The sequence below is a fragment of the Salmo trutta genome, chromosome 36 (genome assembly GCF_901001165.1).
Source record: "Salmo trutta chromosome 36, fSalTru1.1, whole genome shotgun sequence".
Taxonomy (NCBI): Eukaryota; Metazoa; Chordata; class Actinopteri; order Salmoniformes; family Salmonidae; genus Salmo; species Salmo trutta.
In genome coordinates, this window is record NC_042992.1 from 30797702 (window position 1) to 30822800 (window position 25099).

The 25099-nt window shown below is 42.9% G+C and overlaps 1 protein-coding gene across 1 annotated transcript; it reads left to right on the top strand.

Annotated features, from left to right (window-relative positions):
• Positions 1-1483: 1483 nt before the first annotated feature.
• On the top strand, positions 1484-24903 carry LOC115175848 (protein disulfide-isomerase A3-like). The gene is made up of 13 exons (XM_029735405.1): positions 1484-1964; positions 4304-4382; positions 11146-11263; positions 11337-11444; positions 15042-15171; positions 15381-15494; positions 15839-15964; positions 18414-18596; positions 18840-18948; positions 19149-19277; positions 21386-21465; positions 21601-21658; positions 23427-24903. Exons 1-13 carry the CDS (start codon positions 1804-1806, stop codon positions 23514-23516), a joined length of 1485 nt encoding a protein of 494 aa, XP_029591265.1. The 5' UTR covers positions 1484-1803; the 3' UTR covers positions 23517-24903.
• The last annotated feature ends 196 nt before the right edge of the window (positions 24904-25099 follow it).

Here is a 25099-nt window from a genome sequence, read left to right on the forward strand (position 1 = left end):
CACTGGTTGGAAGGGGCGGGAACACCCGTTCATCGTATGGACCCACCACAAAAATCTGGAGCATCTCCACACCGCCAAACGCCTCAACTCCAGGCAAGCTAGATGGGCCCTGCTGTTCACACGGTTCAACTTCTCCCTCTCATATCGGCCGGGATCCAAGAATGTCAAGCTGGATGCACTGTCTCGCTGTTGTAGCCCCACGGCTATTACCCCGGAGCCCGAGACCATCCTTCCCAGCGCAGCGTTCCCAGCTGAACACACCGGGGGGCGTCCAGATAATCGGATGTTCATGCCTGACACGGTTCACTCCGCGGTCCTCCATACTGGCCTGCCACCCGGGCTCCTGCCGGACCCTGGCTTTTGTGCGTCAACGCTTTTGGAGGCCCACCATGGTCCCTGACGTCTCCACATTCGTCGGCTCTTGCATGATGTGTGCACAAAACAAGGCCTCTGCCGTCCCTGGTCCCACATATCCCTGGACTTTGTCACGGGTCTTCTCCCATCTGATGGCAACACCGCTATCCTGACTGATGGATCCGTTTTCCAAGGCCGTCCACTTCATTCCTCTCCCCAAACTACCCTCTGCCAAGGAGACGGCCCAGCTCATGGTACATCACGTCTTCCTGATCCATGGACTCCCGGTCAACATGGTCTCTGATTGGGGCCCTCAGTTCCTGTCTCGGTTCTGGAAGGTGTTCTGAACCCTCATTGGGTCGTCGGCAAGCCTGTCCTCCAGATTCCATCCCCAGTCCAACGGCCAGTCGGAGTGAACCAACCAGCATCTGGAGACTACTCTGTGCTGCCTGGTCTCCGCCAACCCCATCACCTGGAGCCAGCAGCTGGTGTGGGTTGAATACGCCCACAACACCCTTCCCTGCCACAGGCCTAACTCCTTTTGATACCTGGGGTATCAGCCCCTGCTCTTCCCTAAGCAGGAAGAGGTCGGCATACCTTCTGCCCAGATGTTTGTCCACCGCTGTCGTCGTAACTGGAGGAGAGCCTGGTCGGCCCTCCTTAAGACCACCTCCAGGTATTGACGACAAGCGGATCGCCAGTATCGTCTCGGGCAGAAGGTATGGCTGTTCACCCGGGATCTGCCCCTCCGGGTGGAATCGCGCGAACTCTCCCCGTTTCCCATCTCCAAAATCACTAGTCCCTCTGCTATTCATCTTCTGTTGCCCCAGACCCTTCGTATACACCCTACCTTTCATGTGTCCTAATCATATTCATAACATGTAATCACAAGCTGTGTGTTTGGAATGTAGGATGTGCATATGCTTGTGTAAGCCTAACATGTGCAATGTTATTAACCACAGTTTTCTATATATATTTATTTTTCTATATTTTATAGTGAAATAATTATGTTTGATATTTGAACGTGATATTTCCATGGCCATGTCATATACATCTGTTTTGAGATCGGTATCCCCCCCTCAAAAGTCACCAGTGTAGCATTTCTCCCCAAAATTATCTGGGATTAGACCCCGGGCACCTACCTCTCTGAAGAAAGCAAATGCCTTGATGATTAGCTACTGTCCTGTATGGTAGGCTAGGGATGTACTATGATTGACGTTGAAGTGGACCAATGTACTACTTACATCGCATCAATGTATGTCCTCCTCGACCAATGACAAGGTCAGTTTCCGGCATATTCTGTTTATATCCCACCTCTCATTTGTGTACTCTATCGCGTTTTTTGGGAGAGGAGCCGGCAGGTTACTGTGAGGGTCTTTACGGCATAGGTGCCGTTTTATGTTTCTGTATTTCATTTGAAGATTTTGTTCACTTGAAGTATTTAGAAATATGGCTTCCTTTTTGTCGCTCATCCCTCCTTTCTTGCTGTCGGTTCTCATATTTTCTGGAGCGGCAGTCGCACGGGGTGATGTGCTCGAGCTAGGGGACGCAGATTTCGATTACCTGGCAGCGGAGCACGAGACCATGCTAGTGAAATTCTACGCTCCATGGTGAGAGAAAATACAAATGAAACATTTTTATGTCCATCCATTGTAATTTCTATACATGTAATGTCATTTTAGGCAAATATGTAAGTATAGTGACTGGTGTCGGCTTGGCAACTGTCCAAGATATGTTCCGTTAGTCAGCCATCAGCTAATGTTAGCTAGCTATAGTAGTTCTATTCTCAGTATCGGCAATCATCTGCCAAACTGAAGGCAACTAGCTAGCAGATGGCCATATTTGCAAACAGTATTTGAGCAGTGGTTGTGTAAAATCACTGGGAAGTCAAGCCGCCCCCCCCCCCCCCCCCCACACACACACAAATTACAACCTGTTGTGACAATTGCGTTGTTTGCTCAATAAACCTTGTTAATTCCGAGACAAGGAGACACAGTGGCAGAACAAATTCAACCACACCTTTGTTTTATCACAAAACCGGATAGCAACCTCTGACCAGTGAAGTCCACAAAGCATATTCCATGTAGAGTATCATACAGTTATGGCTTACAGCATGGTCAAGCAAGTTAATGTTTCCGACATTTTCTGCCCACCAAACAACTAACGTTATTGATTTGAACCACAGAGTTACCGCAAGTCGCAAAGAAAACAGGAGCTTCAACATATCATCTCTGCTTAGCCTAATACAGTGACATCTAAAAGATACCAAAAACGATTTTGTCTCAATTCAAAATAAGCTGAATATGATGTGGCTGTCCATGGTTCTGATTTCTGTGTGCGTTCGATTTGTAGAGATCTGCTAATGCCATCCTCCTTTTTCATGTTGTCTAAACGTGATCACCCTGTCATACAGTACACACTTATTTTTGGTTTTCCTACTAGGCTACCTGTCTAAAATGCTTGCTCGCTAGCCTAACTTCCATTCATGGGCAACGTTAGCTAGCCTAGTTAACATTAACCTTCAACATCTAGCTATATTGAACTTTCATCCTCTCAGGCCAGGGGCACAACAATGTATGAAGGAATGGTTGGATCAGAATCACCATTATAATCATTGGCCAGTACAGAGAATTAAGTAAAACCACAAGTCCAAATCCCTATCTCCATTCATGGTTAATTTAGAAAATTTGACAATTTTTAACCAGAGGACAACACAACGAGATGCAACTTAGTTTTTTTTGGTGCCAGGAACATCCACAGCTGAGCTCAATGCTGATTGGCAAATTTTTCATACTTTTTTTGTCAAGGAAGGCCAGATGCTCGATGTTGGGGTTCCTGTCCTTGTTCCTTGTCAGTCATTGGCTCATTGGTGAAACTAGGACTATGATATTATCTTTAATTAAATCATTCAAAACCTTTATTAATGCAATTGCAGACAGAAGTTGACAACAGGTACATAATGCATGTTTCCGAGTAAGTTCTGCATCAAAGAAAAGGTCCCATGTTATTTTATTAAACCCGAAGTCCAGCCATAGTGATGTCACTGCCGACGTCATTATCTTTTACTCATTAGACCAAAACCATGCCTACTCAACACTAAAACGTATTTATGTAGCTATCTAAAAGCTTAGCAGTAAATGCCCAAGTTGATTTATAGTAGAATGTCTGACTAATCTCTTCGCTTACACTCCCCTGCAGAGTTCTGTCTTCACAGTCACACATTTCTCAGAGGGGTCTCTTTATAAAAGGCAAAGACCAGAAAACAACTGTGGAACAATACTAAACCTCTATAATGAATATATATTGTTAATCTGTAGTCTAGGACCCTATAAATCTAAGGAGGGTGGGGTCTTATAACCCCTCCCCTTCTATTAATACAACATAAGCATAATCAATTGTTATAATACATCAAACATTTTGTACAGCCCCTATCATGACCCCTAGGTGAACCTCTAACACTTCCCTTGCCTTTAATGCTACAGGCGGCAACAATGTCATACTCGTTTGGACCAGACAGGATCAGATGGCCTGCACGTAGAGAGACAGAGTGGTGCTGTTTCAATCGCTCGGATGCTTTCTCCTGTGAGATACATTCAGCCTCTTGCAAATTGAAGGAAAATTATGAAACACAGAGACGATCGATAAATCATTTGACGTTTTTAAACATTTTTCTTGGTACATTTTTTTTGGGGAAGCCTGGCTTCCCTTGGCATCCATGAATACACGTCACTGTATTTGAGGCTGAGCTATTGATATTATTCTTCAAAATTGGCTTACCTTGGTCTGTATGATTTCTTTTAAACCCCAATTTGCTTATGCCTTTTACAGGTATAACACATTTCTACCCACACATAACTATGTTATCAATTGCATTGCCTGTTCCTTGATTCTGATTCTGTTCCTTGCGTTATATCTACCTTAATCTGCTGTATGTTTATTTGCTCTTCAGGTGTGGACATTGTAAGAAACTAGCCCCAGATTTTGAGACTGCAGCCACTCGACTGAAGGGGACAGTTCCACTTGCTAAGGTACTTATGAATGCATAATAATGCATAACAAAATGACCAGGTGTTTGAACTCTTGCCGTCATCCAGGGTTAAACAATGTTAATTGGTAGTTGCATGCCCTGCATGGCCCACTCTCACTGCACCGGCATAGCACAAACCGTCATTCTGTTACCAAATTTGCATCTGACCTGTTCTTCAAGTGTTTTTGTAGGGCCTCCCGAGTGGCGCAGTGGTCTAAGGCACTGCATCGCAGTGCTAGCTGTGATGCTAGAGATTCTGGGTTCGAGCCCAGGCTCTGTCGCAGCCGGCCGCAACCGGGAGACCCATGGGGCGGCGCACAATTGGCCCAGCGTCGTCCGGGTTAGGGAGGGTTTGGCCGGCAGGGATATCCTTGTCTCATCGTGCACTAGCGACTCCTGTGGCGGGCCGGGCGCAGTGCACGCTGACACGGTCGCCAGGTGTACGGTGTTTCCTCCAACACATTGGTGCGGCTGGCTTCTGGGTTGGATGTGCATTGTGTCAAGAAGCAGTGCAGCATGGTTGGGTTGTGTTTCGGAGGACGCATGGCTCTCGACCTTCGCCTCTCCCGAGTCCGTACGGGAGTTGCAGCGATGAGACAAGACTGTAACTACTACCAATTGGATACCACGAAATTGGGGAGAAAAAAGTGGTGAAAAATAGTGTTTTTGTAAAATTGTCTGTGGAAATTGTTGTGTACCTTGTGCATACATTGTTTTTTTGTTTGGCATACTTTTTAAAGTAAAAAATCTGAGTCTCAGCATCACTGTGGAATTGTCCATAACCCAGGGGATATGTGTCACGTTGTGTAAATGATTGGAGATAGGCACAGGAATACATAATAGGGGGTATTCATACTCCACCCAAAAATACAACATGCCATGAAAAGGCACGGGGACGAAGCCCTAAACAAACACATATGCTAAACACAGGGATGTAACCCCAAAAGAAGAGCGAGGGTAAACCTCTAATAAATACACGGGACGAGACCCGTAATAACAAGACACGTAATACACGCAGCATGAAAGCCGAAACAACAAAGCACAGGTACTGTCGTGGAAATATTCAGTCAATAATATTTCTCAAATACCGGAGCCTGTGAGTTCAATTAGACTTTATTACAAAGTAATATAAGCCGAGCTTGTTCATGAAGTAACTCCCTTTCCAGCCTTTGCACACACTTTTTATACAGGTTTCATCCTTACGCCACACACATAGTAACTCCTCTTTATGTTAACGATTCATCCCCTCTGGCATTTAGCCACCATTATCTTTTTGCCTTGCACTAATTTGAGTTTGGTTTCATATTAGGGCATAGAAACATTAGAGCCATAGCAATGGTACAAAATAAAGACATGCCCACTCCCCAGACAGTTGCATGTCTAAAGGTGCCTAATGACCTAGACACACATTTAGAGTACACTTATGCTGCTGACTACTACGAAATGTGTAATGGGCACATATGTACTGGAAAATGGTCAGTAGTACTCACAAGACCAACGGACATGGGAACAATAACTGACCAAGACAATGGTGAACATAGGGCACAATTGTACAATTACTAATCAGGGGAAATGGCCCTAGGTGTGCGTAATGAGACAGTTCAGGGATGCCTAGAGGCCGGTGACATACAGTAGACCTCCGGAACCGGTGCATGGAATCAGAAACAGTACGGGGGGATCCGTGACAATATGAGGTGAAACGGCTAATGTACTTTATGTTAGGGTTGGGCGATATGGCCTGAAAATCACAACACTTTTTTTCTAAACTTATGGGCAATTAATGAGATACAGTGCCTTCGGAAAGTATTCAGACCTCTTCATTTTTTTTCTCCACATTTTGTTATTACAGACTTATTCTAAAATTCAATCGTTTTTTCCCCCTCATCAATCTACACACAATAACCCATAATGACAAAGCAAAAACAGTTTTTTTGAAATATTAGCTAATTTGTTTAATTTTTTTTTTGAAATATCACATTTACATAAGTATTCAGACCCTTTACTCAGTACTTTGTTGAAGCACTTTTGGCAGCGATTACAGCATTAAGTAATCTTGGGTGTGGCACACCTGTATTTGGGGAGTTTCTCCCATTCTTCTCTGCAGATCCTCTCCAGCTCTGTCAGGTTGGATAGGGAGCATCGCTGCACAGCTATTTTCAGGTCTCTCCAGAGATGTTTGTTTGGGTTCAAGTCCGGGCTCTGGCTGGGCCACTCAAGGACATTCAAAGACTTGTCCCGAAGCCACTCCTGCATTGTCTTGGCTGTGTGCTTAGGGTCATTGTCCTGTTGGAAGGTGAACCTTTGGAAGGTGAACCCAGTCTGAGGTCCTGAGTGCTTTGGAGCAGGTTTTCATCAAGGATCTCTCTGTACTTTGCTTCGTTCATCTTTGCCTTGATCCTGACTAGTTTCCCAGTCCCTACCGCTGAAAAACATCCCTACAGCATGATGCTGCCACCACCATGCTTCACCGTAGGGATGGTGCCAGGTTTCCTCCCGGCGTGACGCTTGGCATTCAGGCCAAAGAGTTTAATCTTGGTTTCATCAGACCAGAGAATCTTGTTTCTTATGGTCTGAGAGTCTTTATGGGCCTTTTGGCAAACTCCAAGCGGGCTATCATGTGCCTTTTACTGAGGAGTGGCTTACATCTGGCCACTCTACCATAAAAGCCAGATTGGTGGATTGCTGCAGAGATGGTTGTCCTTCTGGAAGGTTCTCCCATCTCCACAGAGGAACTCTAGAGCGCTGTCAGTGACCATCGGGTTCTTGGTCACCTTCCTGACCAAGGCTCTTCTTGGTCAGTTTGGCTCAGTTTGGCCGGGCGGCCAGCTCTAGGAGGAGTCTTGGTGGTTACAAACTTCTTCCATTTAAGAATGATGGAGGCCACTGTGTTCTTGGGGACCTTCAATGCTGCAGAAATGTTCTGGTATCCTTCCCCAGATCTGTGCCTCGACACAATCCTGTCTCGGAGCTCTACGGACAATTCCTTCGACCTCGTTGCTTGGATTTTGCTCTGAGATGCACTGTCAACTGTGGGACCTTATATAGACAAGTGTGTACCTTTCCAAATCATGTCCAATCAATTGAGTTTACCACGGGTGGACTTCAATCAAGTTTTAGAAACATGTCATGGATGATCAATGGAAACAGGATGCACCTGAGCTCAATTTCATGTCTCATAGCAAAGGGTCTGAATACTTATGTAAATAAGGTATTTCTACCAACCTGTTTTTGCTTTGTCATTATGGGGTATTGTGTGTAGATTGAGTTTTTTATATTTAATCAATTTTAGAATAAGGCTGTAACATAACAAAATGTGGAAAATGTCAAGGGGCCTGAATACTTTCTGAATGCACTCTACAGTCATGGCCAAAAGTTTTGAGAATGACACAAATATTAATTTCCACAAAGTTTGCTGCTTCAGTGTCTTTAGATATTTGTCAGATGTTACTATGGAATACTGAAGTATAATTACAAGCATTTCATAAGTGTCAAAGGCTTTTATTGACAATTACATGAAGTTGATGCAGAGTCAATATATGCAGTGTTGACCCTTCTTTTTCAAGACCTCTGCAATCCGCCCTGGTATGCTGTCAATTAACTTCTGGGCCACATCCTGACTGATGGCAGCCCATTCTTGCATAATCAATGCTTGGAGTTTGTCAGAATTTGTGGGTTTTTGTTTGTCCACCCGCCTCTTGAGGATTGACCACTAGTTCAAAATGGGATTAAGGTCTGGGGAGTTTCCTGTCCATGGACCCAAAATATTGATGTTTTGTTCCCCGAGCCAGTTAGTTATCACTTTTGCCTTATGGCAAGGTGGTCCGTCATGCTGGAAAAGGCATTGTTCGTCACCAAACTGTTCCTGGATAGTTGGGAGAAGTTGCTCTCGGAGGATGTGTTGGTACCATTCTTTATTCATGGCTGTGTTCTTAGGCAAAATTGTGAGTGAGCCCACTCCCTTGGCTGAGAAGCAACCTCACACATGAATGGTCTCAGATTGCTTTATTGTTGGCATGACACAGGACTGATGGTAGCGCTCACCTTGTCTTCTCCGGACAAGCTTTTTTCCGGATGCCCCAAACAATCGGAAAGGGGATTCATCAGGGAAAATGACTTTACCCCAGTCCTCAGCAGTCCAATCCCTGTACCTTTTGCAGAATATCAGTCTGTCCCTGATGTTTTTCCTGGAGACAAGTGGCTTCTTTGCTGCCCTTCTTGACACCAGGCCATCCTCCAAAAGGCTTCGCCTCACTGTGCATGCAGATGCACTCACACCTGTCTGCTGCCATTCCTGAGCAAGCTTTGTACTGGTGGTGCCCCGATCCCGCAGCTGAATCAACTTTAGGAGACGGTCCTGGCATTTGCTGGACTTTTTTGGGCACCCTGAAGCTTTCTTCACAACAATTGAACTGCTCTCCTTGAAGTTCTTGATGATCTGAAAAAAGGTTGATCTAGGTGCAATCTTACTGGCAGCAATATCCTTGCCTGTGAAGCCCTTTTTGTGCAAAGCAATGATGACGGCACGTGTTTCCTTGCAGTTAACCATGACTGACAGAGGAAGAACAATGATTCCAAGCACCACACCCTCCTTTTGAAGCTTCCAGTCTGTTATTCGAACTCAATCAGCATGACAGAGTGATCTCCAGCCTTGTCCTCGTCAACACTCACACAGTGTTAACGAGAGAATCACTGACATGATGTCAGCTGGTCCTTTTGTGGCAGGGCTGAAATGCAGTGGAAATGTTTTTTGGGGATTCAGTTCATTTGAATTGCAAAGACGGACTTTGCAATTAATTGCAATTCATCTGATCACTCTTCATAACATTCTGGAGTATATGCAAATTGCCATCATACAAACTGAGGCAGCAGACTTTGTGAAAATGTATATTTGTGTCATTCTCAACTTTTGGCCACGACTGTATATCTTGATTTTACACTGCATTTCAAAAAGTCAGCAATAATCGAATGAATTGTGAAGTTATACCTACGTAAATATAAGCCTTCCACAACCATAATACCCACTAATCATTTAATTAGTCTATCAAAATAGTTTAACCTGTTTTTTCTTATCACTGATCTGGCTTTCAAGTCTCTATGAAAATGCCCTTTTTATACAAATTTAACTACAACCATGCATAATGCACATTCAATACTGATGGGTTCTGACTTATTCATGTCACTGATGGAGAGAGGGGAATGTATAACATTTCCATTCTGTCAGGATATGTTATTGTTAGCCATAAGGGATCCTCTGGGAGGAGAAGAGATACAGCCTGGTACAGGTCAACATGACGCCGTGAGTTGGGGGAGGAGTGAGGAATTTGGGCAGAGGTCAGGTTAGATGAAGTGCGGAAGAACATGTATCACACATTTTTTGGATAGCAAGAGGTGTATTGTCTGTTCAGATGTGTAAGGAGGGGCTCAGCATAAGAGAGAGGGTTAAATACCTGTGCTTGTGTGAATATGTTCTTTGTCTTATGCAGCTGTATGACCCAGTTGGTGAATAAACCTGGTTTAAGATTTACTAATCGTCCGTGAGTGTTTTACTCTATTTAGAACCTAACACTATTAATGACTAAATTCTTGTAGCAGAGCATTAGGCTTTAGAAAATTCACACAAGTCTCATCAACAATCTCTCAAGCCCACGTGCTAGTGATTAGCCAGCTAATCTTTACATTTCAAGGTTCGCCAACTTGGATCTATTTGCTAGCTAAGAAAGATTAAACACTCTTCTGTCTGTCTCCAACTGTTGAAACGCATATTAGCCTGTCCAATTTGTTCAGATGTTGAAATCAAGTGGCCTTCCTTATTTCTCAGATTGAGAATGAGTTGTCAATTCCTTATGTAATTGTGTTTTATTCTACGAAACATATAAAACACAGACTAGACAGCTAGTATAACAGTCTTTGGCAAACATGCTGCTAGCGTTACATGGGTACCCCCATTGTCGCGCACAACAAACTGAGCATTCATTTTCCAGAATCAATGTTCATTGATACTCTCGTTTTAGTAATGTCTGCTCTGTGTGCAGTTTGAGTAGTTGAGACATAAAAAGGGTATCGTTAACTTTTCTAACTTCTCCTCTATTACAGTAACGTCTCAATGTATTTTAGTGTCCATATGACCCATTCTGTTGGACCAAAATGCAAATAGCGAGTTGAAACCACTTGACATAGAAGATGTGATCTCTCAACTTTGTTGGCGTGAGAGGCAGGGGGAGGGGCTTGTGTGTGTGCGTGTGTGTGTGTGTGTAAACCGTAGAGGAAGAGGCGAAGCGATAGGTTTCACTCTCGATAAAATATGTACAAAATAAGGCCAATGCGTTTCCATGGGCTTATTTTGGACCTAAGGTTGTCGCCTGCCTTCCTGCCTTTGGGACAACTACTCCCATTGTTAGGGTAGAGACGTGCATCTTGTCATTATATACTGATCTCTGGTCTAAATGGGAAGGTTCACACAGTACAGAGGGGCGAAGGAGACGAGACCAAAAATACAACATGAGAACAAGCGGACATAAACACCCATAACATTTTTTTTTTTAAGTGATTCTTGCAATACAGGCATTTGGAATATCGTGCAAAAACATACATTTGAATTAATCAATATATTGCTCAGCCCTACTTTATATTGCCTCTAGCATCTCCATTTCATTATCTTTCTCCCCAGTTTTCTCACACATTTTGCTTTCTGTCATATTTTTTTATCCCTTTCTTTCTCTCTCTACCTCCCTCATTCCCTATCATCTCTCTCTCTCAACCCTAAGGTGGACTGCACTGCGAACCCAGACACATGTGGCCGTTTTGGGGTTACAGGGTACCCCACGCTCAAGATCTTCAGAAACGGAGAAGACGCCTCGTCCTATGACGGGCCACGCTCCGCAGGTGTGTGGTTTGAATGTTGTTAGAGTACACTAATTATGTAGGCCTACTAATGAATTTGTCTGCATACACACAGATGGCATTGTCCACTTAATGAAGAAGCAGGCTGGACCCAACTCTGTTACCCTGCGCAGGGAAGCAGATCTCGAGGCCTTTGTCAACCACTTTGACGCCAGTGTAGTGGGTAAGTAGTTCTCTAGAAGAGGATAGTTATCTGGACTGGTCAGTGTTTCATGGAAAGAGCAGGTGTTCTTAATGTTTTGTATACTCGGTGTATATGCTTTAGGATGTTTAGGCCATATTGCCCAGCTCTATCTCGATTTTATTTTTTCAAACTTATGAGCGAGTCACGATATATCTCCATTAAAAAAAAATCTTTAAAAAAACATCTGATCAAGTGTTATTTGTCACATGCGCCGAATACAACAGTGAAATGCTTACATACAAGCCCTTAACCAACAATGCAATAAGCTTTGTTGTACCATTTTTAAAGGTAAAATACACTTAATTTCAAACACTCTGCAATAATGTAATGAATTCAGGGCGTATGAAATTAGTATAAATATGTGCCACAATAATTTGATTATTTTATCAAAATAGTTTAACCTGCTTTTTAGCAATAATCACTGATCTGGCTTTCAAGTCTGTCTATGAAAATGCCCTTTTTGTTACAAATCTAACTAAAACCATGTGAATAATTCACATTCACTAATAGTGACTAACATCTTGTAGCAGGCATTATAAACAATCTCTCAAGCACAAGCCTACATGCTGGTGAGTAGCCAGCTAATCTCTATATTTCAAATTTAGCCAACTTGGATCTATTTGCTAGCTAACAAGGCAGAACAGTTGAATTTTTCTAAACGCACCCTTCTCCAACTATTTGAACAGTATGCTAGCCTGTCCGCTTTGTTCAGATGTTGAAATCAAGTGGCCTACCTTATTTCTCAGAATGAGAACGAGTTGTCAATTCCTTATATAATTGTGTTTTATACTTATTGCACAATTATAAAGCACAGACTAGACAGCTAGTATAACAGTCTTTGGCAAAAATGCTGCTAGCAGTACATGGTGCCGCAATATTTGAGCATTCATTTTCCAGAATCAATGTTCATTGATACGCTTGTTTTTAGTAATGCCTGCTCTGCGTGCAATTTGAGTAGTTGAGACAGGTTAACTTCTCTATTACAGTAAATAATGTCTCAATGTGTTTTAGTGTCCATATGACCCATTCTGTTGGACCAAACCTCAAATGCAAATATCGAGTTGAAACCGCTTTTCAGGATGGAAGAAGTGATCTCTCAACTTTGTTGGTGTGGGTGGCAGGGGAAGGCGCTTGGTGTGTAAACGGAGAGGAAGAGATGAAGCGAGAGGTTTCACTCTCACTAAAATCTGTCCAAAATAAGCCCAAAGCGTTTCTTGGGGATTTATGCTCGGGAATCGTGAGACAGAAAATATCCTCGTGAATAGCATCCCCTGACTTGTATAGCGAACAAAAGTCCATGCATGGGCATCTTGACCCTCACAGTTAACGGCCATGTGGAGAGCACATGCTGGTGAATTTTTGAGTCGTTCAGTCAGAGCATAAATTCTTTGTTTATCTGACAAAGGTATTGATGTGCATTATATCAATTGCTGCCGGTAATATCAAAGTCTCTGCAAGTGTGTGGTTTCATAAGTGTAGCAACCTTTTCCAATGATCTAAGGGTGCTCACGCTGAATTTTATCTTTTAGATTTGAATAATTGTCATTTAGCTTGTATTTTAAAAAATATGTTTTTACCCCTTCATTTCCCCAATTTCATGGTATCCAATTGGTAGTTAGTCTTCTCCCATCGCTGCAACTTCCGTACAGACTTGGGAGAGGCGAAGGTCGAGAGCTTGTGTTCCTCCGAAACACCTAACCAAGCCGCACTGCTTCTTGACACAACGCCCACTTAACCCGTAAGCCAGCCACACCAATGTGTCGGAGGAAACACCTTACACCTGGCGACCGTGTCAGCATGCATTGCGCCCGGCCCGCCACAGGAGTCGCTAGTGCGCGATGTGACAGGAACGTCTCTGCCGGCCAAACCCTCCCCTAACCCGGACATCGCCCCATGGGTCTCCCGGTCGCGGCCGGCTTCGACAGAGCCTGGACTCGAACCAGGATCTATAGTGGCATAGCTAGTACTGCGATGCAGTGCCTTAGACCACTGCGCCACTCGGGAGGCCGTCATTTAGATTTTTAAGGTTAACCACATTACAATGATTTTGAGATACAAAGCCGATGTCACATACAAAAAATTGTCCTGCAACCCCATTTTCATATCAGGGGACCCCACATTGGTCCGCGACCCCTCGTTTGGGAACCGCTGTTGTCGATTATTTAGGAATGATTTAGGGTTAGGAAAGTATGTATGAATCATAAAAAAGAAACGGTATTGATGGAACTGTATGACAACGGTCCAGTTCGTCGTGAACCGTGCTCCAGGTTTAACCTGCTATGTGTGGTCTGAGTTCCGTAATGATTTAAATAGGCTACATGTCCCAAATTATTGCTCAACATTAGCCTAATATGATCCACTAATGCTAGTGACCCTCAGGAACAACTACACAGACGTGAAAGAAAGGGAAACGGAATGGAAGGAGATGATGCAAAATGTAAGCTACAAATTGAAGAAAACGAACACGAAAGTGACAGTTCTAAATGTATGTGTTTATTACTGATGGTGGCTGCCGACAGTGGCTAATATTTAACATGATACAAATTGTCAAATGAAACCAGTCATATGCTTCCATATGACTGGTTTCATTCGTCTCTAGGGATCATAAGGAAAAATGATCTAAAACATGTATTTACAATCTCCTTCTCCAAATGGATTACTAATTTACCTAGCTCTTATCTATAGCTGTTATCCATTTAGAAATTACAGTGCATGGAGAATGCTGTTATTTTTATCGGGGTAAAATGAAAGTAGAACCGGTAAATTCGCTCAACTTTATTCATGGTTTCCTCGCGTGTAACGGTGGTGGAATTATGAGGGAATAAAGTCAAGGTCAGAATACGGTGTATCTCTACACTCCTCCGCCACACCTTCATTACTTAGATCTCCACCCCGAACAAATAGCAGGTGAATAGCATGCTATTCTCATGCTTAAGTTCAGAATATGCATAGAGAGAAGTGCATTAAAAGGGAATTCCATTCCATTTACGTGCGCTTAACCCGGGTTAGAATTGGTTGCCATGTATATAATAGTGTGGATAATAATAATCTACCTCATAGTGTGGAAATGTGTTTACAAAACACAGGAAAATCACGTTTTTGAATGCACCTTTTTCTCCCATGGCTGCAACTCCCCAATGGGCTCGGGAGGCGAAGGTCAAGTCATGCCTGCAGGCGCCCGGCCTGCCACAAGGAGTCGATAGAGTGTGATGAGCCAAGTAATGCCCTCCTTGGCCAAACCCTTCCCTAACCCGAAGCTGGGCCAATTGTGCACCGCCCTATGGGACTCCGATCACGGCCGGTTGTGATTCAGCCCTGGATCGAACCAGGGTCTGTAGTGACGCCTCTAGCGAATATTATTTAATGTCCTTTGACCGCTGCGCCACTTGGGAGCCCCCTGCACTGCCCCTTTAACTGGCTCCCTGAATCTGTACTTTTCACATAGGTTATAAATGATTTAATATCCCCTGCTCTGAAAAGCTTGTGAGAGGTGAATACAACATGGTGGAAGACGACACACTAGATGTGTTGGAGAGCGCTAATGTACTTTCTCTCCATACTTCTCTCTCCCCTCAGGATTTTTCTCTGGGCCTGACAGTGGTCAGCTGGCAGAGTTTCTGAAGGCGGCCAGCGTCATGAGGGAGCACTACCGCTTCGCCCACACCATCGACATGACCCTGGGCCTCAAACACGGGGTGGAGACTGAGTGAGAGCAAGAGAAAGGGAGGGAGGATGGGGTAGAAGGAGGGATAGGGAGAGAATGGGAGTAAGTGAGCGTGATCAAGATAACCCTGTAGAGTTCAATCAGGTTTCTTAGTGCTGGGCTAGAGCAAAATTGTGTACACCCAGGAATGGATTGAGAATCACTGCTACGGTGTGACCAAACGACTACATTATTTTCCCGTGTCTCTCCAGGCGTGTTCTGCTGTTCAGACCCCCAAGGCTGAGCAGTAAGTTTGAGGAGAGCGTGCTGCACTTCACTGAGACGATCACCACCCACACACTGCGGCGCTTCATCAGAGACAACATGTAAGACTACTACTCCCATCTGTCTACTCTTCATCTACTCGAATGTCTGTTACTTTAATGTCTCTTTTTTCTGCATCTCTTTCTAACACTTTCTCCCTATCATATCCCTATTCCTCTTTTCATTTACATTTTTTACAGGTTAGTCATTTAGCTGACGCTCTTCTCCAGAGTGACTTACAGGAGCAATTAGGGTTAATTGCCTTGCTCAAGGGCACATTGACAGATTTTTCACCTAGTCGGCTTGAGGATTCGAACCAGCGACCTTTCGGTTACTGGCCGAACGCTCTTAACCTCTACTTGACTGTCTAACATTATTGGTCTTCCTTTTTACTGTTTTTGGTCAGTTTCGGAATGTGCCCCCATCTGACCAATGAGAACAGAGATAAGCTGAAGGGGCAGGACTTGTTGACTGCGTACTATGATTTGGACTACCTGCAGAACCCCAAAGGCTCCAACTATTGGAGGAACAGGTTGGTACCACAACACTTTAAACCAGTGATTCTCAATTGATGGGCCACGGTAGGTTTTCAATGGGTCACGGGTGTCGGAAGTAAAAAAAATATATATATAATTAAGAATCACGCCCAAAAAAGAAAAATACGATCCGTTTTTTAAATATAGAGCCATTAGCAGTGCTATTTAGCATTTGGTTGATTTTGAGGTCGGTCTCAAACCAGTGAGTTTACCGATATTCTCCATCAAGAATATGTTGAATGGAATTATTGACAATGAATAGATGGGAATATTGTCTTATACTTACGACATTTACTGTCAATATAGCTACAAAAACAAATTTTTACAGATTGCATTTCGTACAAAAAAAAATTGCAATGTGAATATTGGGTCCAGACAACCTGGTTCAATTTGGGTCTTGAGGCATATTACTGTACATGGTGGTTGGACAACTTATAAAATGTGACCAAGTAGTAATGTAGATATGTATGTATATTCGCTTCGGAAAGTGTTCAGACCCCTTGACTTTTTCCACCTTTTGTTAGGTTACAGCCTTATTCTAAAGTGTATTAAATAGTTTCTTCCCCTCATCAATCTACACACAATACCCCATAACGATAAAGCAAAATGGGTTTTTAGACATTTTTGCTCATTTATTAAAAAACACATATACCATTTACATAAGTATTCAGACCCTTTACTCAGTACTTTGTTGATGCACCTTTGGCAGTGATTACAGCCTTGAGTCTTCTTAGATATGACGCTACAAGCTTGGCACACCTGTATTTGGGGAGTTTCTCCCATTCTTCTTTGTAGATCCTCTCAAGCTCAGGTTGGATGGGGAGTGTTTCTGCACAGCCATTTTCAGGTCTCTCCAGAGATGTCCGATTGGGTTCAAGTCCAGGCTCTGGCTGGGCAAATCAAGGACTTGTCCTGATCACACTCCTGCGTTGTCTTGTCTGTATGCTTAGGATCGTTGTCCTGTTGGAAGGTGAACCTTCGCCCCAGTCTGAGGTCTTGAGCGCTCTGGAGCAGCTCTCTGTATTTTGCTCCGTTCATCTTTGCCTCGATCCTGACTAGTCTCCCAGTCCCTGCCACTGAAAAACATCCCCACAGCATGATGCTGCCACCACCATGCTTCACCGTTGGGATGGTGCCAGGTTTCCTCCAGATGTGACGCTTGGCAATCAGACCAGAGAGTCTTGTTTCTCATGGTCTGAGAGTCTTTAGGTGCCTTTTGGCAAATTCCAAGCGGGCTGTCATGTGCCTTTTACTGAGGAGTGGCTTCCGTCTGGCCACTCTACCATAAAGGCCTGATTTGGTGGAGTGCTGCAGAGATGGTTGTCCTTCTGGAAGGTTCTCCCATCTCCACAGAAGGACTCTGGACCTCTGTCAGTGACCATTGGGTTCTTAGTCACCTCCCTGACCAAGGCCCTTCTCCCCCATTTGCTCAGTTTGGCCGGGCAGCCAGTTCTAGGAAGAGTCTTTTTGGTTCCAAACTTCTTCCATTTAAGAATGATGGAGGCCACTGTGTTCTTGGGGACCTTCAATGTTGTAGAACCCTTCCCCGGATCTGTGGCTCGACACAATCCTGTCTCGGAGCTCTACGGACAATTCCTTCGACCTCATTCCTTGGTTTTTGCTCTGTCAACTGTGGAACCTTATATAGACTGGTGTGTGCCTTTCCTAATCATGTCCAATCAATTGAATTTACCACAGGTGGACTCCAATCAAGTTTTTGAAACGTGTCAAGGATGATCAATGGAAACAGGATGCACCTGCGCTCAATTTCGTGTCTCATAGCAAAGGGTCTGAATACTTATGTAAATAAGGTATTTCTGTTTTTTTATTTTTAATACATTTGAAAACATTTCTACCAACCTGTTTTCACTTTGTCATTATGGGGTATTGTGTGTAGATTGGTGAGGATTTAAAAAAAAAAGAATAACATTTTAGAATACGGCTGTAATGTAACAAAATGTGGAAAAAGTGAAGGGGTCTGAATACTTTCCGAAGGCACTGTATTATTTCCTGTGGCGGTCCTCATGAGAGCCACTTTCATCATAGCGCTTGATGGTTTTTGCAAATAAAGAAAAACCCTTGAATGAGGTGTGTCCAAACTTTTGACTGGTACTGTATCTCTTATGTGCTAACTCAAAATGACACAACGACAAGGTTCCAGTTTAACAACGTTTACTTCACCGTATTACCACAGTACATAGTTGCCATCACACTCAGGCCAGGTCCATCTCCAGTGAGACTCCTGCGCAGGTGTAGAAATAATGGAAATATAGGGATACTTAAAACATGAACTTAACATTATGTATGTATATTCGCTTATATTATTTATTTTGATTTAGAACAAACAATACATGTAATATCTGAGTCCCAAATATTGTATACAAGGTGGTATATTAAGTCACTTGCCATTATTATTGGTTAATGTCTTTCATTCTCTCTCCTCAGGGTGATGAAGGTGGGTTCTCAGTTTGCGTCCCAGGGCCTGAGTTTTGCCGTGGCCAATCGCAGGGACTTTGTGGATGAGCTGGAGGAGGAGTTTGGTCTGGGTGCGTCGGACGGAGGCGATCTGCCCTTCGTAACCATTAGAACACGACAGGGATTCAAGTACACCATGAGGGAGGAGTTCACGTGAGTTACAGACATAGAACCTCAACTACGTCTAACTTCTGAGTTCTACCGCATATAACCCTACGACCCTAATTTTAACCATGAGAACATGGTCGTGAGTTACAGCAATATCAGACCCCTATCCACAGACAATCTCTCATCCTTACCCAAACTCGAACCATCATCTAACATTAACCCCTATCAAAGAGGGTGATGTGGGCTGGATAATACCATAGAATAATTGTTGTTGAACCTATTTAACAGGCGAGATGGGAAGTCCCTGGAAAGATTCCTGGTGGATTACTTTGCTGGACGACTAAAACGTTACATCAAGTCGGAGCCCATCCCTGAGAAAAACAAAGGCCCCGTCAAGGTATGTTTGTCTATGTGTACGTGTGTGCATTTCTATGTTATTATTCAATATTCAATCACAGTACATTTTTGTTAATTCTCATGCTAATTCACACATGTACTAAGTAAGCATTTCACGGTAAGGTTGTTGTATTCGGGGCATGTGACAAATAGTTTGATTTTACTTATTTTCTCTGGGTTTGTGTGTGCGCCCTCTCGCAGGTAGTGGTAGCGGAGTCATTTGAGGAGATTGTGAATGACCCTGAGAAGGACGTGCTGATTGAGTTCTATGCCCCCTGGTGTGGTCACTGTAAGAGCCTGGAGCCCAAGTACAAGGAGTTGGCAGAACAGGTGAGCAAGACTACACACGCACTCATAGACTCACCATACAGCAGTCATAGAGACTCATCATACAGCACTCATAGAGACTCACCATACAGCACTCATATAGACTCACTTCTGGCCCTTCTTTGGACACTGTGTTAACTAACCTCGAGACGAGCTTCAATGCCATACAACTCTCCTTCCGTGGCCTGCTCTTAAATGCAAGTAAAACTAAAGGCATGCTCTTCAACCGGTCGCTGCCCGCACCTGCCCGCCTGTCCAGCATCACTACTCTGCACAGTTCTGACTTAGAATATGTGGACAACTACAAATACCCAGGTGTCTGGTTAGACTGTAAGCTCTCCTTCCAGACTCACATTAAGCATCTCCAATCCAAAATTAAATCCAGAATCGGCTTCCTATTTCGCAACAAAGCATCCTTCACTCATGTTGCCAAACATACCCTCGTAAAACTGACCATCCTACTGATCCTCGACTTCGGCGACGTCTTTTACAAAATAGCCTCTAACACTCTACTCAACAAATTGGATGCAGTCTATCACAGTGCCATCCGTTTTGTCACCAAAGCCCCATATACTACCCACCACTGCGACATGTACGCTCTCGTTGGCTGGCCCTCGCTTCGTACTCGTCTCCAAACCCACTGGCTCCAGGTCATCTACAAGTCTCTGCTAGGTAAAGCCCCGCCTTATCTCAGCTCACTGGTCACCATAGCAGCAACCACCCGTAGCACGCGCTCCAGCAGGTATATCTCACTAGTCACACCCAAAGCCAATTCCTCCTTTGGCCGCCTTTCCTTCCAGTTCTCTGCTGCCAATGACTGGAACGAACTGCAAAAATCACTGAAGCTGGAGACTCATATCTCCCTCACTAGCTTTAAACACCAGCTGTCAGAGCAGCTCACAGATCACTGCACCTGTACATAGCTCATCTGTAAATAGCCCATCCAATCTACCTCATCCCCATACTGTATTTATTTATTTATTTATTTATTTATCTTGATCCTTTGCACCCCAGTATCTCTACATGCACATTCATCTTTTGCACATCAATCACTCCAGTGTCTAATTGGTATATTGTAATTACTTCGCCACCATGGCTTATTTATTGCCTTACCTCCCTTATCTTACCTCATTTACACACTGTATATAGATTTTTTTTAACTGTATTATTGACTGTATGTTTTGTTTATTCCATGTGTAACTCTGTGTTTTTGTATGTTGTCGAACTGCTTTGCTTTATCTTGGCCAGGTCGCAGTTGTAAATGAGAACTTGTTCTCAACTAGCCTACCTGGTTAAATAAAGGTGAAATAAAAGAAAATGGAACATTTTAAATGATTTAAGTGTTACATTCTGGAACAGAATATTTTTTATTTATTTACTGCCACCGTTCACGATTATGGCTTTCCTCAGAACAATTGTATGCCATTGAAAATTGTACTATGTCAATAAATTAAGGAAAAGCGCTAAAGCCAAGTTAAGCCCTTTGTTCTCACTGAGTAGGTTTATATGCACAGTAATAATTCAATATTAAACTGATTATGGCAGATTATGCAACAGTCATGTAAACACCGTACTCTGCTTATCTTAATCAGCGTAAGGTCAAAATCGAAGTAAGCATACGCCAATTAAAACACCTGGTTTTCTGAGCAATCTTTCGTATTATTAGAACATGTAAACACCTTAATTGGCGTTCCAGCGGTGTATTTGATCTGCAGATGTGCCAGCACCGGTAGAGCAAGCCTCCCTCTTTAGCGCGAGAGAAGTGAGTTTGGAACAACAAGAATTTCTATGTCTTAGAAAAAGTTTTCACATGCAAACTTTATATATCCGAGCTCAGAATCAAATATACTTCCCAAAAATATCATATATCATATCATGGTCACTGTGGTAGAACGTTTATTTTGATTGCAGATTTTGTGCGTTTATCAAAATCCGATCAGGGGGCCTGATTTCAGATGTGTCCATGTAAAAAGGATTATTAGGGAAATCGTTCTTCTTGTAAAGCATGTAAAGGTTTCAATCAAACTATTATATTAATCGGACTAGCCACAAAAATCACATTGTTTGCATGTAACCCTAGTCATTGGTTGATTCTCCTGTTTTCTTCTCAGCTCTACTCTGACCCTAATATTGTAATTGCCAAGATGGACGCCACAGCCAATGATGTTCCACAAGGCTTTGATGTGCAAGGGTGAGACGCCACATTTCATCACCTGGTTGTCCTTTCCCTTCTATCAGGACTCACTTATTTTTCCATTTATTTTCCCCATGTCTCTGGTCGTTCATTCATTGTGTTTCTCTCGCTCTCGCTTTTATTGTTCCGTAGGTTTCCCACCATCTACTTTGCTCAGGCAAGCAAGAAGGACCAGCCCAAGCGATATGAGGTGAAGTGTCCTTACACTGTTATTACCATTTTACACAAGTAGACACAAACTAGTCATATACCAGTGTTTCCCATATATTCAGTTAGCAGTGGCAACCTGCCACTCCAAAAATATGATATAAAATATATATAGAGAGATTTTATACACAAGTATGTGGACACCCCTTCAAATTAGTGGATTTGGCTATTTCAGCCACAGACATGCAATCTCCATAGGAAAAAATAGGCAGTAGAATGGCCTTACTCAGTGACTTTCAACGTGCACCGTCATATGATGCCACCTTTCCAACAAGTCAGTTCGTAAAATTTCTGCCCTGCTAGAGCTGCCCCGATCAACTGTAAGTGCTTTTGTTGTGAAGTGGAAACGTCTAGGAGCAACAACAGCTCAGCCGCAAAGTGGTAGGCCACACAAGCTCACAGAACGGGACCGCCGAGTGCTGAAGCGCGTAGTGTGTAAAAATCATCTGTCCTCGGTTTCAGCACTCACTACCCCATCGAACACTTTTGGGATGAATTGGAACACTGACCCTGAGCCAGGCCTAATTGTCAAACATTAGTGCCCGACATCACTAATGCTCTTGTAGCTGAATAGAAGCAAGTCCCCACAGCAATGTTCCATTATACAGTGGAAAGACTTCCCATAATAGTGGAGGCTGTTATAGCAACAAAGGGGGGACCAACTCCGTATTAATGCCGATGATTTTGGAATGAGATGTTCAACAAGCAGGGGTCCACATACTTTTGGTCATGTAGTGTATATATTTATGCCAAGATGGGCTTTTAAAGGGATAGTGTCAGATTGACTTTTTCTACTTACCCAGAGGCAAAATAACTCATGGGTACAATTTTTATGTCTCTGCATGCAGTTTGAAGAAAGTTGCTAACTAGCGTTAGCGCAATGACTAGACGCAATGGCTTGCGAAACTACTCCTGCTACCTTTGCCACCACTGCTGAAAAAAATCCTAGGGGAAACTGCATGTATTGATGTGATGGGGTCATGATAGGGGCTGCACCAAATGTTTGATGTATTATAATAATTGATTATGCTTATGTTGTATTAATAGAAGGGGAAGGGCTATAAGACCCCTTCCCCACTATATTTATAGGGTCCGAGACTAATACACACACACACACACACACACACACACACACACACACACACACACACACACACACACACATGTATATATACACACACACACACACGGTTTAATATTGTTCCACAGTCTTCTCTAGTCTCTGCCTCTTATAAAGAAACGGTCTGAGAGATGTGAGTTATTGCATGGGGTCTGTGAGAAGGCACCTCAAAGATAAACACACAGAGCCCTGCAGGGGAGTGAAAGAGTTAAGAGACTAGTCAGACATACCACTATAAATCAACTTGGGGAGTGGACATTTTACTGCTGAGCCTTTAGATAACACTGAAATGACTTAAATGTAAATGTAAACTATTGTATGCATGGGCTTGGTCTCATGAGTAGAAGGTAATGACTTATGCAGTGACATCACTAGGGCTGGACTAAGGGCTTAATAAAATAACTTGGAACCTTTCCTATTTTGCAGAACTCAGGAGAGACATCAGTTGTATGTGTGATGTTTGATCTTTGACTTCTGTCTACAGCTGTATTTTGATTAAAATTGTTATGATTTATAAGTTCACATTTTGAGTGTTACTTATTTGTGAAGCAAAAAAAACGGAGCACAGAATATATCAAAGCTTTTATGTTGGGTAACAAAGGGAGCTTACAATGTTTTCCTCTAATTCCAGGGAGCTCATGAAGTGAAAGACTTCATCAAGTACTTGAAGAGAGAAGCCTCGCACGTCCCTGTTGTCAGCGGAGTGAGAGAAGACCTGTGAACAGAAGTAAGGCGATGGCAGGGGTGTATTATGGGAAATGTAGCTTGAGACCCCTGGAATTACGGTTGTGGATACTCACAACTTCTGCTAAGATTCTTTATTTCTGATGAAATGACACTCCAAAAACCTAAATCTACCCACAATAATTTCTTTCCTTGAAACATTAGTTTTGAAAGTCACATGATTGACTCTCCAGGAACAGAGCCCCTTGTAATTGTTCAGGAGGAGAAATAACATTTCTACAGAGGAAGAGAAAACAAGATTGAGGACTGCCAACCTCTAATGTCAAGTGATCTGGAAGGGAGATGAGGTTGATTGTCTTGGCATAAGACTGAACCAAACCTTCCCAATTTACTTTCATAAAAGGACAAAATCAAAATGGGCATCAACTCCACGAGGAGCAGTTTGGTGCAGGTTTGTCATGCATCAAATACCATGAGATGAATGGGCGCTGTATAATGACACGGTAATAACACCTATTTTTTTCTAAGTCTTGACTTACCACCTGTATCTCAGAACTATAGGTCTTCTTGACCACTATAAGCCATACTATCCATTCCACCAATGATAACCCATCAACACCCCTAGATTGGCAGCTAATATTGAGCACTCTTTTGCATTGGCATTTCACAAAGCAGGAGCAAGGAGTTGGTCAGCTAACCTTGCTTGTGTAAAATAGTCTGAAATAGCTTCATATTAACTAGTTCCAAAAGGTACCCACTGGTCATTTTATGTGTACTTGAGCTACAGAGTTGGTGTCATTCCAGACAGCACCAACAACCAACCAACTGCTCACCACCTATCTGCCTACTGACTGCATACAAAACCCAAAACATCCCCACTCATTCTCCTTTTTTTTGTCCATGCAAATATCAAATGAAGCATTTTGGAAATACTGTAAAGGCAATATTCAGATTCGTGGCAAAAATGACAAGTAGCCACCATGGTCTTCTTGAAAACAAATGTTTGCACTTTGTTTTTGACTATTCCGGTTATTATTTATGTTTCTATCATTATATGCCATTTATATGCCATATATCCCAGGATTTTTTTTTTTTTAGAGCAAGTAACTTCTGAAAAGCGTGTACCATGTTTGGATTTGACTATGAAGGACAGATGTGTGTTATTTATCATATTTCTTATATAGTATAGGCAATACAGTAATTAACATACTTTGTACTGTACATAATGTGTGAAAACATATTAGAAATCTTAATTGTCTCTTTTTTGACAGAGCCTTATTTATTGACGTACATTTTATTTGTTGCAAGAGTTTGGCACTGAGGACCCATTGTCCTTCCACTTTATTTCTGCTAAGAAATATTTGTCTTTAGCGTTTTCTCACTTAAAAGATGCTGAAACCATTTAATAAAATTACTGACTTCGATGTGTCTTTGACTTTCTTCTGGCTAATAGTCAGACTGTTTGACCCTTTCATTAAGGGTCTAGCCAATGTTGGACTACTGTATATGGACTTGCTTGGTTTTGTACAGGTCAATGAATGTAACAGGGTGTGTCTCACAATGATGCCCTGTACATACTCACCTGCCATTTAATCCTTTTGCGTTTATCCCGTCTCCCTA

Excerpts from the sequence above, each read along its gene's own strand:
- LOC115175848 (XM_029735405.1), top strand. The coding sequence starts at position 1,804 with ATGGCTTCCTTTTTGTCGCTCATCCCTCCTTTCTTGCTGTCGGTTCTC. Across the intron at positions 18,597-18,839 it reads ACCATGAGGGAGGAGTTCAC|GCGAGATGGGAAGTCCCTGG; the intron begins GTGAGTTACAGA and ends CCTATTTAACAG. Across the intron at positions 21,466-21,600 it reads CAAGGCTTTGATGTGCAAGG|GTTTCCCACCATCTACTTTG; the intron begins GTGAGACGCCAC and ends ATTGTTCCGTAG.